Source organism: Sinohyriopsis cumingii, chromosome 6 (assembly GCF_028554795.1).
Source record: "Sinohyriopsis cumingii isolate HCF-2022 chromosome 6, ASM2855479v2, whole genome shotgun sequence".
Lineage (NCBI taxonomy): Eukaryota > Metazoa > Mollusca > Bivalvia > Unionida > Unionidae > Sinohyriopsis > Sinohyriopsis cumingii.
The window spans coordinates 86,244,779-86,258,845 of record NC_142966.1 but is presented as its reverse complement, the minus strand read 5'-3'; the positions used below and the strand labels follow the sequence as shown (position 1 = coordinate 86,258,845).

At 34.9% G+C, this 14,067-nt stretch overlaps 1 protein-coding gene across 1 annotated transcript in view; it reads right to left on the bottom strand.

Moving 5' to 3' along the window:
• Positions 1–7,013, bottom strand: part of LOC149797375 (gamma-aminobutyric acid receptor alpha-like) — a 34,056-nt gene extending 27,043 nt beyond the window's left edge. Inside the window, exons 1-2 of the mRNA XM_089960404.1 lie at positions 6,953–7,013; positions 5,059–5,126 (exon numbers count right to left, since the gene is read on the bottom strand). Of these exons, the coding sequence (XP_089816530.1) occupies positions 5,059–5,126; positions 6,953–7,010 (126 nt within the window). The 5' untranslated portion in view covers positions 7,011–7,013. The remainder of the gene's footprint in view (positions 1–5,058; positions 5,127–6,952) is intronic.
• Between the last annotated feature and the right edge of the window lie 7,054 nt (positions 7,014–14,067).

Genomic DNA, 14,067 nt, shown 5'->3' with positions numbered 1-14,067 from the left:
TCTAGGACGGTATTTAATGTACATGTACGCAAAAAGAATGCAAAGAATTGTTTTGGAACATACAATTTTTTATAGTAAATTGTAGATAACATTGGCGTGTGATCCGAAAGGACTCGTGTACGTGTTACTCTGGTAGATTTTTGGATGAGTTTTCAGGGTCGTCACGATTGAGTGATTACAGCAAGAGGAGCATCCGGAAAGAAAACACATGTGGAGGGTGTAGTAAAATAATTTAAGTCACTATTTAACACAATTCCCGTCGGGCAGTACATTACATACCAAACGTTTCGAAGAAAAGATCAACGCATGGATGTCTTTATATACATAATTACGTTTCCAAGAAATGCTTCCAATTTTCTTCCTTTAAAAGAGCGTATCACAATTATGCAGATTTAAGCCCGGATTACACGCAGTGTTAATCTATCCTTTCTATTTAGTCCCTGCTTGTGTAGAATTGATTTTGCGTGAGTAATTTTTATGGTAAACGGTTTCCATTGAAATTGATATTGGAATGGTGATGATTTAAAAGTCCGATACATTAAATCCGTTTGAAATGTAACTACATTATGAGAGTGTCATTGAAATGCCATCAATCTGGGCAATAGGCACAACGAACATTACGAAAAACCATTAATCTTATTGTATCTGTCAGTTGCTACTTAAAATGCAGTTGCTTTCAGCTTTCATTGCCAATTTACATTATCTTGGGTTTAATTATTTCATGAACATTTAATTCATTAAAGTTTTATTTCATAAAGCAAATTTTTAAGCTAATTATACTTCAGCTTACGTAAAATTAAAAATTATGAGAAACCTATTGATCACTCATGTTCGTTTTTATAGAGGAATCCTGTTGTTCTCATTTGTTTGAAATATGCCTTTGCTGTTTTAAGAAGGATCTGTACAAAAGTCTTTAACTGCATATGCTTTAAAGTTTAAATGTTGTTGTAAATGATAATAACAAATACAAAGTTAAAATCGCCAGAAGTTGTAAAATGGCTTTATTAGTAAAGCGTGGTGCCATGCGGGACACCCAAAGTGGTATTGTAAAATAGTTGTATTAGTACAGCGTGCCATGCAGGACATAAAAAGTGGTTTTGTAAATTAGCTGTATTAATTAGTACAGCGTTATGCCATGCGGTACATCCAAAGTAGTATTGTAAAATAGCTGTATTAGTAAAGCGTTATGCCATGCGGGAAACCCCATGTGGTTCGCGGAATATTACAGAATACATTGATTTCTGTATTGATTAGCAATATCTGATGAAAGGTTTATGCAATGCAGAAACACAGTTGTATGCACACATTTTGACAGCAGTATCCACATCTTGTCATTCATAGTTTACTTTCAGCACATTTTTATATATCCTGTAATATGGCTATTATTTTGAAGTTAACATGGCAAACAGAGTACTTGCACCCAAGAAGATAATTTCGGAACAAAAAGAAAGAAGTAAGATCCAATAAGCACACAAGCATCCCAAGTTATGTTTCGAATTTAGAAAACTAAACCTCGTGTAAAAAGCAGAGTAACAATACAGTTGTGTTTCTAAAATAGTCAGTATAGACTGAAATAACGTGTATGCCCTTATTAATGACATAAAACATGATATATTGCAATCTAATGAACATTTCAAACGTTGATGACTACCTAGCACATGGCAAATGTATTATATGTTCTATCTCTGGATACGGTAACCTTTAGCTTCATGTAAATAAGTGCACAGGAAAAAATAATATTTTCCTGAATGAATTACTAAATTTAGAATGGAAGTTTGAAGAACAGATCCAAATAGCTACGCCAGAACTATCCTGCACTAGTAGCTAACAGTTTATATGGATTTTATTAGATCAAAATTCTCCTTCGTTGGTATATAGAAGTCTAGTTGGATTGTGTTAGGCCAAAACTCTCTTGCACTTGTATCTAAAGGTGTGGCTGTATTGTATTAGCACATACTGTTCGAAAGAAATGAAGCACTCAGCGAGGGAATAAAAACTGAACAGTTGATGTTTGTTCGTGTCATTAAAATCAAAACAGACCCTCTCCACAGAAGTAGACATTTTAAAGGTACAAGTGCGGCCGGGTTGAGAAGCCCAACCGTCACGAACAGTCTCGGTGAGCCAAAGAACAGAGACTATAAGTAGAACATCCTGCATGGAGAATTCGTAGCAATGTCAGCTACGCCTGCCCCTAGATTTGTACCCAGGTCAGTATATCAACAATAACCAAACGAAGAACATCCCTACGTCCTGAAGATACTTTCAGCAGCGTCGAAGCAATTTCTAGTGAGATCATGGGTGCCCGCACATAGGGACACGATTTAAACTCTAAACATGTTTTGGCCTATATACGTATTAAGTAAATGCTGACCGCTACATGATTGTCACTCCCCGCCCCCCCCCCCCAAAAAAAAAGTAATAATAATTATGCGGGCGCCTTTTTGTGAAATGACTGATGCACACGAGATACTCAGTGGGACGGTCGATATTAATTTTAAAAATCAACGCATGAAACATAAATTGACGTGAGAAAATCGAATAAACAATTCCACTACTGTGAAACTCGTTTCATAAACTAAAGCGGAAAGACTTCAATCTTGCAAAACTTATAAAGGTTCTTAGTTGCATTACAGATGTACTAACAACCATAATATTAGAGTTACAAATGTGGCTCAGGAAAAATTAGATAGAATCAAGATGTGATAACTGTGTTGAGAAATTGGCTCATAACGAGCATAAAAATAAGCTATATGTGATTGCTGTACTTATTTTGGATGGAGAAGACGCTGAGGTGAGAGTTTATATTATCCGACAAACCTAGACATGCCATTATCAAATGTTCTCAGTGTATAAGTATAATATATCGATACAAATGAATAAGCAATCACGAGTCACCGATGATAACTAGGTCTTCACTTATCTTCAAATAGCAATTTTTTTATATTCAAGTGCGCGGAGTAAGAATCAAGTTGTATCCTGCCTTGAAAAAATTATGTTCGATTTTGTACAGAGAGCATGATGTCTCAGTTACGATGCATTGCTGATAGTTCGTGGTACTATGCAGTTGATGAGGTTTCAAAACAAGGAACTCTTGTTTGTCATCAAGCGTTAATTGTTCTTTCAATGGTCTCGTATATGTTGTACAGACTAAGGGAGTTCTTTCAAACGTCAAGTAATGTTGTACATCATCACGAGAATTCTTTCAATGATATGGTATATGCTGTACAGCTTCAAGGGAGTTCTTTCAATGGTCTAGTATATGTTGTACAACCTGAAGGGAGTTCTTTCAATGGTCCGGTGGATGGTGCTGAGCCTGAAGGGAGATCTTTCACTGGTCTGGTATATGCTGTACAGCCTGATGGGAGTTCTTTCAATGGTCATTTATATGTTATTGAGCCTGAATGGAGTTCTCTCAAAGGTCTAGTGTATGTTGCTGAGAAAGAAAGGAGTTGTTTCAATTTTCAGGTATGTGTTGTACAGTCTGAATCCTGAATGGAGTTCTTTCAAAGATCTAGTATATGTTGTTGAGCATGAAAAGAGTTCTTTCAATAATCAGGTATCTGTTGTACAGCATGAAAGGAATTCTTTCAATAATCAGGTATCTGTTGTACAGCATGAAAGGAATTCTTTCAATAATCAGGTATCTGTTGTACAGCATGAAAGGAATTCTTTCAATAATCAGGTATCTGTTGTACAGCATGAAAGGAATTCTTTCAATAATCAGGTATCTGTTGTACAGCATGAAAGGAATTCTTTCAATAATCAGGTATCTGTTGCACAGCATGAAAGGAATTCTTTCAATAATCAGGTATCTGTTGTACAGCATGAAAGGAATTCTTTCAATAATCAGGTGTGTGTTGTACAGCATGAAAGGAATTCTTTCATTGGTTAGGTATATGTTATTGAGCCTGAAGACAGTATTAATCTGATAAACAAAATTAGTTAACTCAACCTTCTTTCTGCAGTTTGTTCGTCTTGTTGCTCCTGGTTCTGTAATCAATCCATCGGAAGACCCTGAATTTGGTGACGTGCAAACAAGAAGAAAAAACTTTTGCTTAGTAATACATGAATCGATAATGTATTAGTAGTAATAGAAATAGTAATGATTATACCGTTATCACATCTGTTTTCCATCTCTTTGATTAGAGTATGTTCACTTATTTTTCTCATCATACAGATAATTCAATATGGTATATAATTTTATATCGCTTTTCTTTAGGATTCTAATTCCAAGGAATAGTTCTGGACTATCCCTAGATCGATTACAATGTTAATTTAAAGATCTCGTTTAATATTATAAAGTATACGCTATTATAACATTCTAAAGTACAGGTGAATCTCTGATATTTCGTATTATGTGCGAGTAAATGTGTGATATTTTGTATTTTGACAAGTAAATTTATGATGTTTTGTATTCTGTACAAGTAAATATGTTTTTTTACTCAATTCCTTGACAAGAAATCTGAATAGAAGTTTCATACACAAAAGAAAAAATATAAAACTTCCAGAGTTTGTTATTAAATATTATTATGTAATGACTATATAAGGATAATTACTATTAACCTGACAGGTGGGGATCATGTGCTAGAGATTTCTATCGCTATGAGCAGACAGTATCGATTGCATGCACTAATATCCACGTCAGTGGAAAGGATGGCAAACGCTTAACTGCCTTAATAAAATACTAATACAACTTAATATAACCCAAATATATATTTCATCCTTTCTAGTGGAGAATATCCATTTACTTCGTTGTTGGAAGTATTAGCTGTCAGGAAAATTAAATGAATTCAAGCGCAATATAAAAGGATAACAACTTTGTTTCTAACTACATAGAAAAAAGCAAACGTTTTATTTTATGCTCGGTCGATGAGGGCTTAATGATTTTCCCACTGACGCGATGTCCGCAAATTACTTTATTGCCACATACGGAAACAAATTATAGGAAACCAAATTCCACGTTAAAAGCTCTATATTTTATTATAATACATATTGGGACATGTTATAAAATAAATCATATATAATGCAAAATATCAGAGCTTTACTTTAATAACTTACCATATCTCTTTCTGATACTGGTCCCATCGATCGAACTAAGATATCTGTTTTCACCACAAGTGGTGGTCCTACAAATGTGAAATAATATATATATATATATATATATATATATATATATATATATATATATATATATATATATATATATATATATATATATATATATATATATATCTGTGTGTGTGTGTGTGTGTGTGTGTGTGTGTGAATTACGTTTGCTAGTTTATTAAAATTTAATTTACAAACTGTGAGACACTTTTATGTAGTTATTTGAACTTAAGAAGGTTCAACGATTAGTATCAGACCCTTACTAATAAATGCACGTGAAAATGTTCCCTTCACCTATGCATTAACTTGGTTAACAATATTAGATAGTAAGAATATCCAATTTACCCGTACATACTGAAATTGCTTTGAATCTGATATTAGGTGGCATATATTTTGGATCGAAGTCAAGAAGATATTTTAATTTAGGTGGCATATATTTTGGATCGAAGTCAAGAAGATATTTTAATTTAGGTAGCATATATTTTGGATCGTAGTCAAGAAGATATTTTAATTTAGGTGGCATATATTTTGGATCGAAGTCAAGAAGATATTTTAATTTAGATAGCATATATTTTGGATCGAAGTCAAGAAGATATTTTAATTTAGGTAGCATATATTTTGGATCGAAGTCAAGAAGATATTTTAATTTAGGTGGCATTTATTTTGGATCGAAGTCAAGAAGATATTTTAATTTAGGTAGCATATATTTTGGATCGTAGTCAAGAAGATATTTTAATTTAGGTGGCATATATTTTGGATCGAAGTCAAGAAGATATTTTAATTTAGATAGCATATATTTTGGATCGAAGTCAAGAAGATATTTTAATTTAGGTAGCATATATTTTGGATCGAAGTCAAGAAGATATTTTAATTTAGGTGGCATTTATTTTGGATCGAAGTCAAGAAGATATTTTAATTTAGGTAGCATATATTTTGGATTGAAGTCAAGAAGATATTTTAATTTAGGTGGTATATATTTTCGATCTAAGTCAATAAGATATTTTAATTTAGGTGGCATATATTTTGGATCTAAGTCAAAACGCTACAGTTCAAGCTGTGAATTCTAAATCTGAGAATGTTTGAATTCTGAAATTTAGTTCCTATAAATTTGAGAATTCGCTGCGTTTTCCTGTTGGTTAAACGTTGAGATGCGAAGCAGTTTAGTGTACACGATATTCAGTTGGAATTATTGACGCCACGGTAACGTCACAGCTTCTTGGGCCATATTTCTAAAACCTAATGACGCTGGATTTGTTTTCTGACAAAATTCAATATATTTAATAGGGATAAATGGACTTTTACTTATTAGAGTGATAAACATATATCGGGAGATTTGTTGTCGTGTAAAATATACATCAAGAGGGGATATGCTTTAAAATAAAATATACATCGAGAAGGGATAAACTGTTAAGAAAGTAAAACAGAATAAGGATATATGTGCAGTACTTTCTGCCTAAGTGGTGTATATTGAAAATTACATTGGGTGGAACAGAAGAGAATTCGTACACTAATATAAACTTGTACTTTTGATTTCCTCCTTAATTAGTATAACTTAATGAATTGCTTTCATGGCTCAGACGCACATGGAATATTTGAATTCATTTTTCTACAAAACACCATTACGCAGGAACTCGGTTCCTTTTGTTTTAAAATATGCAAATATCTTTATCCAAATTATTTCAAAGATTTATTAATTCAAAATGTCTGTATAATAATTGTTGTGATTCTAGCTAATCTGATACGTTCACACCCGTTCCAGATTAAAATGGACCAATAATGACAAGAATTTATTTTGATTCACACAACAAACGTGTCGATGTTTCAGCAGTAGATTGAAATAACTGACCTCCGCATCCGGGTCTCAATCGTCTGTCATAACCCTGCAAAAGTTGATCTAAAATCATGCTCATATTCTCCTCAGCTATGACTTTTGCACCCTCCGTAATACTGGTTAATATTGCGCTGGAACAATATAAATAATAATAATAATAGTAATCATCATCATCATCATCATAATAATAATAATAATAATAACAATAATAATAATGAACAGAAATGATGAGGTGAAAGAGGCACTTCCAATACATAACGTGTTTATTTCACAGGTAAACTCTTCCTAAACAAATGATTTTTACGTTCATGCGGCTTTTCAAAACACGATCATTATCGTTTTCGGCCATTGCTAGCTGAACCCACCTTAATTTCAGTATAATATTGGTAGGACAGAATGGTTTTACTTTGTAAACAAATGGCTCGCTTTATGTTTTATTACTTTCCAATAAATATTCATTTTTATGATTCCGATTGTAAGGAATGCCTTTTCACATCATTCGGTATATTCATAACGTTATCAACATATCAGTAATAATAATATATAATCTCGCTAATATTAAAATAAAAAGTAATATTTACAGTTTCATATTAAATCTCTTCTTGACTTTATGCTTATATTAGTATAGATATTAATTTTTCAGCTGCATAATAGCTTGCTTTGCTAAAATGCTATGACAACGTTTTTCTTTTCTCTGTGTGTGTGTGTGTGTGTGTGTGTGCAAACACAATGTTAGGTACACGTAACAATATGTTTCTGAAAACTAAAAATATAAAAGCAATGTAATTTAATTTTAACCAATTTCCCCTGTTCGATTAACATCAATCGGTATGCAGTGTCATAATAATTTGGTATAATTTGACACATTCGCTGTAGAAATTAATTCAAAAGCTACCTGCATTTGGATGAATTTCTTCATTCTCAGAAATTGACTGTTAAACTGTATCAATTTCAAATTAAGTGGATGTAGTGAGAATATTAATTAATTCAGTGCTCTAAATATAGAAATTAGTACCTTGCAAAAATACGTTCTGAACTGAATTTCAACAAAGGCAAAATAAAAAGAATCTAGCAATTTAGCCGTCTAAAGTAGAAATATTTTTCTTTTTAATTTTAATGATCAAAACTTGATCTAGACTTGACTTTAATGAAAATGTCGGTGTAATTGGGACCGTGTATTCTTTCGAAAAGTTTTCCAGTGGAATATCAAACATTCCGTGCATTTGTATTACTACGGCAGTATGTTTGCTCATTAATAACACGAGACAGGACCTATTTTATAGTACTATAGACTCAAACAACATTGAACTTGCTACGGATTTATCACCTACTATCAGACCTTTTTATTACAAATCGCTTCTGAAAGCCATGTTCTTAATATATGGCATTTATATATTACAATATACACAAGGTGATTCAAAAAATAACTTGCCCATTTTCAGTTTTGCATTGCGGGCTATTTCAGTAACAAGGTTCATTTCCTATGAGAGTGTGCCTGTGTACGAGAATCGAGCTGCAGGCAAATGTGCAATGAATTTCTTCTCATGGTTTCGTGTCTTCAGAGTATTTACTTATCAAGCACATTGAAATTTAAAAAATAAGAAAACTAAACTTGTTAAGTTAAAAGAAATGTCTTAAGGAAGATAAATGCACTTGAAGTATCAATATAAATTTGATGCTATGTGACAGTAAATTTAATAGGCACGGGAAGTCGGACTGGCGCTTGAGCAAATCTAATAAACAACCAAGAAACGAGTTACCGATGATTAAATTCTAAACCAATTACTTCCATTCGGAGCCGTCTCTAAACCCACCGCTTGGCAGTCAACAGTCTGGTCCAATAAACATCAGTGTAGCAATGTTTAACATTCTATAAATTTAGCCATTTCCTGCAAACAATTTGAGTTACAAGGAAAGCAATAGCCGGTTCCAATTTCTAGATGTCAAATCAACATTAGCCAACTATATATTTGATCTTCAATTCCGTTAATTGAAGGGACGACTTCAAACTCCAATTAGACCTAAGAGTTTTATATTTATAACCTTTGTAATCATTGATTTGCAAATCTGTCATCTGCTAGAATGGTTTGCATTCTCCCTTGATTTATATTCCAAAGTAGCCATAGACTACTTTAAGGTTGTATGCCGTTTTTGGTCACCATCTACATGAATACAAATTATAAAACATACTCAGGGGTTCAGTCAAATATAGATATAAATTGACCTCAAATAAAATGTTCAACACCTTCTAATCTAATCCTGACAAACAACAGTACTAATTCTCTCTCTCTCTCTCTCTCTCTCTCTCTCTCTCTCTATATATATATATATATATATATATATATATATATATATATATATATATATATATATATATATATATATATATATATATATATATGCTTTGATTCATACGAGAGCAGAACGTTATTGTAAAGATTGCATTAGAAATTAAATATTTTATTTTAAAATTACAGGAATACTAAAGGTTTCTCGCATAATGCTGAATTGACAAGTTAGCTTTTTCACTTCGGTTATGTTCGTGTGTGTGCTTGTGTGTGTGAGAGAGAGATTTGGATGTTTCAAGTATCTCTAACAATTCTAACAATTGTTCAGTCATATCACTACGATGTATGCAGTGTGCAGTTTATAATGATGTCTAGCACTGGGCATCATGCCGCAAACATGTAGCATGATGTCCCACCAGCCACATTATCCTGACACCACGTCATCCAGTACTATCACTAACCTCTTAATGCTGAGCGCCAAGGGAGGCAGCTGCTAGTACTACTTTTATAAGTTTTTGTTATGACTCCCGTTCGAACCCGCAACCTCTCACATACGAGATGGACGCTCTAACCACCGGAACGGTATATCATTCATATGCTATACAGTGTTTCAAGGAAATGTATGGAATAACGTTATGAATCATAAGTTTTATTACATGCTCATTTTTCCCCCGTTAACTTTACATTGTCAGAAATGGGGCCCCATGTGGCCGAGTGGTCTAAAGCGCTCTCCGTTACGGTTCACTACCATCTCACTTCTGTCTGCGTGGGTTCGAGTCTCAGATTCGGCCAATGTGGGTATGTGAGAAACTTTGCCAGTAGCTTCTCGTGGGTCGGTTGTTCTTTCCGGGGTTTTCCTGCGTTCTTCCTCTACCATTAAAACTGGCCGCCATGTATTGCCTACTGTGTGTTGAAGAATGGGGTTAAACCCTACAACAACAACAACAACATTGTCAGAATCGTTCAGTATTTTACAGTTTTTATAGTGCACTCGCACTCAACTTCATATTAAACTCACGTGTGCCCAATATTAGGAACTACTTTATAATTAAATCATGTACATTCAAGTAGTAGGCGTTTTACGTTTTGGTGATTAAATTTGTTCCTGAATGAACTAAACGATATGTTTCGTTGACTGCCACATACCAGCTGTTGTGGCACATTCCGCGTTAGCTTTTTTGATACAATGTTTCGAATTTAGGCTAGATATAGACGCCAGACAGGGTCCTTACAAATAGTATGCAAGAGACAAGGCATAAACTGTCTTCTTTAGCTGGTAACATGAATGGCAAAATATACACTTTCAGTTTTATATCCTGAATTTCCTCACGTACTCTCTTAGTTCTGCAAATCAGAAGTACATGAGCTTGGTTACACATTTCGAAATTGTACTGTAATTTCGACTATATTCCAAATCCAATTACATCCTCCTTATTGCACTCAAAATGAAATAAACATTGAATTCCATAGCGTATAGCGTATTTTTGATAATTGCAATTGAAAACTTCATATTTTTCCCACATTAGGATTTAAAACATTCAATGGCAGAACAGAAACACACTTGCAGATGTCAAGACACTTCTCCCTCGCTGCTCCAATCCAATCCAGTCCATAATCACTAACTTTCGTAGAATCGACAAAAATACCAAAATCTACTCATTCCAGATCAAATGGAAAGGTTGTTGCAATGCGCATTCATTCACAATATGACTCCATATTTCAATTTTAAGGAGAACAAAACGCCTTTTTCTTTCGAAAGTTATGTCTAGCGCGCGATTAAGTTCAAATTTATCTGGGCAGAGTTATGTGCGCATCAATAATGATGTTGTTGTGTAATGATGCATCTGCGGTTGTTTATTTAGTTTGGTATACGGCATACATTCAGTTACTTTGTTTCTTGTATTGTAATTTTGTTTATATAATTAAGCCTTATGTAGAATAAGAAAATGAGGATATAATTATAGGTTACTGCATTTGTATGGGAAAATATGAACGAGTTTTTCGTATGGGAATACTGCACGACCTTGGGAGTTTTTCAGGATGTAAAACTGTAAGTATATTTTTTGCCATTCTTATTGCCAGCTAAAGGATGCAGTTTATGCCATGTAACTTTCATGTCATTTGTAGGTACCCACCGATTTTATGAAATCTGGCGTCTATCGCCAAAATCCGAAATATTGTATCAAAAAAGTTAACGTGGCATGCAGCAAAACAGCTGGCAGAAGAGAGGAAAAAAAAACATTGTTTCAAAGCTCGCCGGCGTAGAACAGGAAGAAGGATTCCAGTTATCTCCATTATTTCGGCTGAACAATTAAAAAAAATCGACCGTTAATTTAGATAATCTAATTCAAATTCCTATTAATTCGTCAACCTTTGTGTCAACTATCCAAGTGATACCTCTGCGTATTGCATTATTCAATGCCCAGTCAGTAGGATCACCGGAAAAGCGCACAGAAATAGTTAATTTTATCAACGACCAGAATATTGACCTATTTATTTCGTGACAGAAACATGGCTAAAAACATCAGGCGATGAGCCCAAGTGTGCTGATCTCACACCCACTGGTTACTCCATCAAGTCGTTCCCCCGTAATTCTCGCGGAGGTGGAATTGCTGTCATCACAAAGAACACCATGATAAAACGTCTTAACCACACCACAACTTTCAATTTCGACCGTACATCGTTTGAACTAGTCCAATCCACACTCACACTGGAGCAAAGGTCAGTCCCTTTTTTCTGCCTATACCGCCCTCTCCTAGTAGAAAACACACGCTGGCTGACTCTCTCTCTCTTTTTGGAGCAGTTTCCGAATCTCCTGGACTATGGAAATTCGATAGGTGGCAACCTGGTTATTCTTGGAGATTTCAACATTCACTTTGACTGTCCCGGAAACCCAAATACATCAAAACTCATAGATACCATTAATGTCTTCAACCTCAAACAGTCAGTTAACCAACCCACCCATAAACATGGTCACATTTTAGACTGGATTCTTCATAGACCTGATGATAACATTATACGGTACTCCCTGGTATCCCATGACCTTACATCAGATCACCTCCGCATTATATGTCAACTTGACGTATCAGTCCCTAACCCTCCACCTTTATCTGCTACTAAGCGAAACCTCCGTATGATAAATAGGACCAAACTAATGCACGACATCCAAGCTAACTTAACAACTTGCTTACCTCCTACCGCAGAACAAATCGATAACTGCCTGCGTTCATTGCTTAACAAACATGCATCAGCTACCAAGTGCAGAGTATCAATTCAAAAGTGGTATCCATGGTATAGCAGTGTTAGGGACCAGCTTCGCACTGATAAAAGAGACCTTCGTAAAGCTAAGAGGCTTTGGCTTTCCACCAGACTTACTATTCATAAGCAAATCTATGAAGCCTCTAAGAAGAATATCACAAATATAGTCCATGCAGCAAAATCAGCCCACTACACTAATAAGATCATGGAAAGTTCCAGCTGCAAAGAGCTCTTCGAGATTACTAACAAGCTAATGTCAAGGAACAAATCTACACCACTTCCAACTACCTTCTCTCCAGTCGAAGTTCCGGACATGTTTGCAAATTTCTTCCGTGACAAAGTACAAACCATTAGAGATAAGCTTGACACCACAATTTCAATTGACTCGTCGTCACCATACAGTTGGGATACAGAATTTGAGCGGCAACCATTAGTAGCATTTGAACCTGTCTCTATGGATTTCGTACGTACAGTCGTGATGAAGAGTGCACCAAAGTCATGTGAACTTGATCCAATTCCAAAATCACTGCTGCTTGAGTGCTTAGATCGAGTATTGCCTTCACTAACTGATGTCATTAATACCTCTCTCATCCGGGGAATTCCAATCATTTTTCAAAACTGCCGTTGTAAAGTCTGCTGAAGAAACTAACACTTGACCATAACGATTTAAAGAACTACCGCCCAGTTTCTAATCTCCTATTCATATAAAAAAAATCTTAGAAAATGTTCTATCCCAGCTTGTATCTCATCTAAATTCAAACAGTCTTTTTCGTAATGTACAATCTGCATATCGCCCTTGCCACAGTACTGAACCTACTTTTCTAAAAGTAGTTAATGACATTCTCTCTGCGTTTGGATAGCGGAAAGATTACAGTCCTCACCCTTCTAGATCTGTCTGCAGCATTTGACACAATATACCATGATATATTACTTCACCGCCTACAGCATGTATTTGGCACTCATGATACAGCCTTACTGTGGTTCAAGTCCTACTTGGTCAACAGGACACAAATTGTATCTGCAAATGGAATAAACTCCAGCCCAGTTGATCTATGGTGTGGTGTTCCACAGGGGTCTGTTCTTGGACCTGTTCTCTTCATTCTGTACACTCAGTCGCTCTCAAGTGTCATAGATCATCATCTATTGTCTCACCAATTGTACGCTGATGACACCCAAATATACAAATCTAGCCACCCAACTGAAGTTGATGCTACCATCCAAGGTGTAGAGAGATGCATTTCTGATGTGAAATCATGGATAACATGTAACAAGCTGCAGATGAATGATGATAAAACTGAGGCCATTTTGATCACAACACAAAGACTTTCTCATTCACACCCTTTACTTCAAACAATACATTTCAGCAGCACCAACATTGCATTCACACAATCAGTACGAAACCTAGGTGCTACTCTGGACAGTACTCTCACATTGCACCAACATGTCATGAACACATGCAAGGCTGCATATCTTGAGCTGAGACGCATCAGCTCAATTCGAAAATATCTTTCAGTTGGTGCCACTAAAACACTTGTGTGTTCATTAGTACTTTCAAGACTGGACTATTGTAACTCAATTATGTCC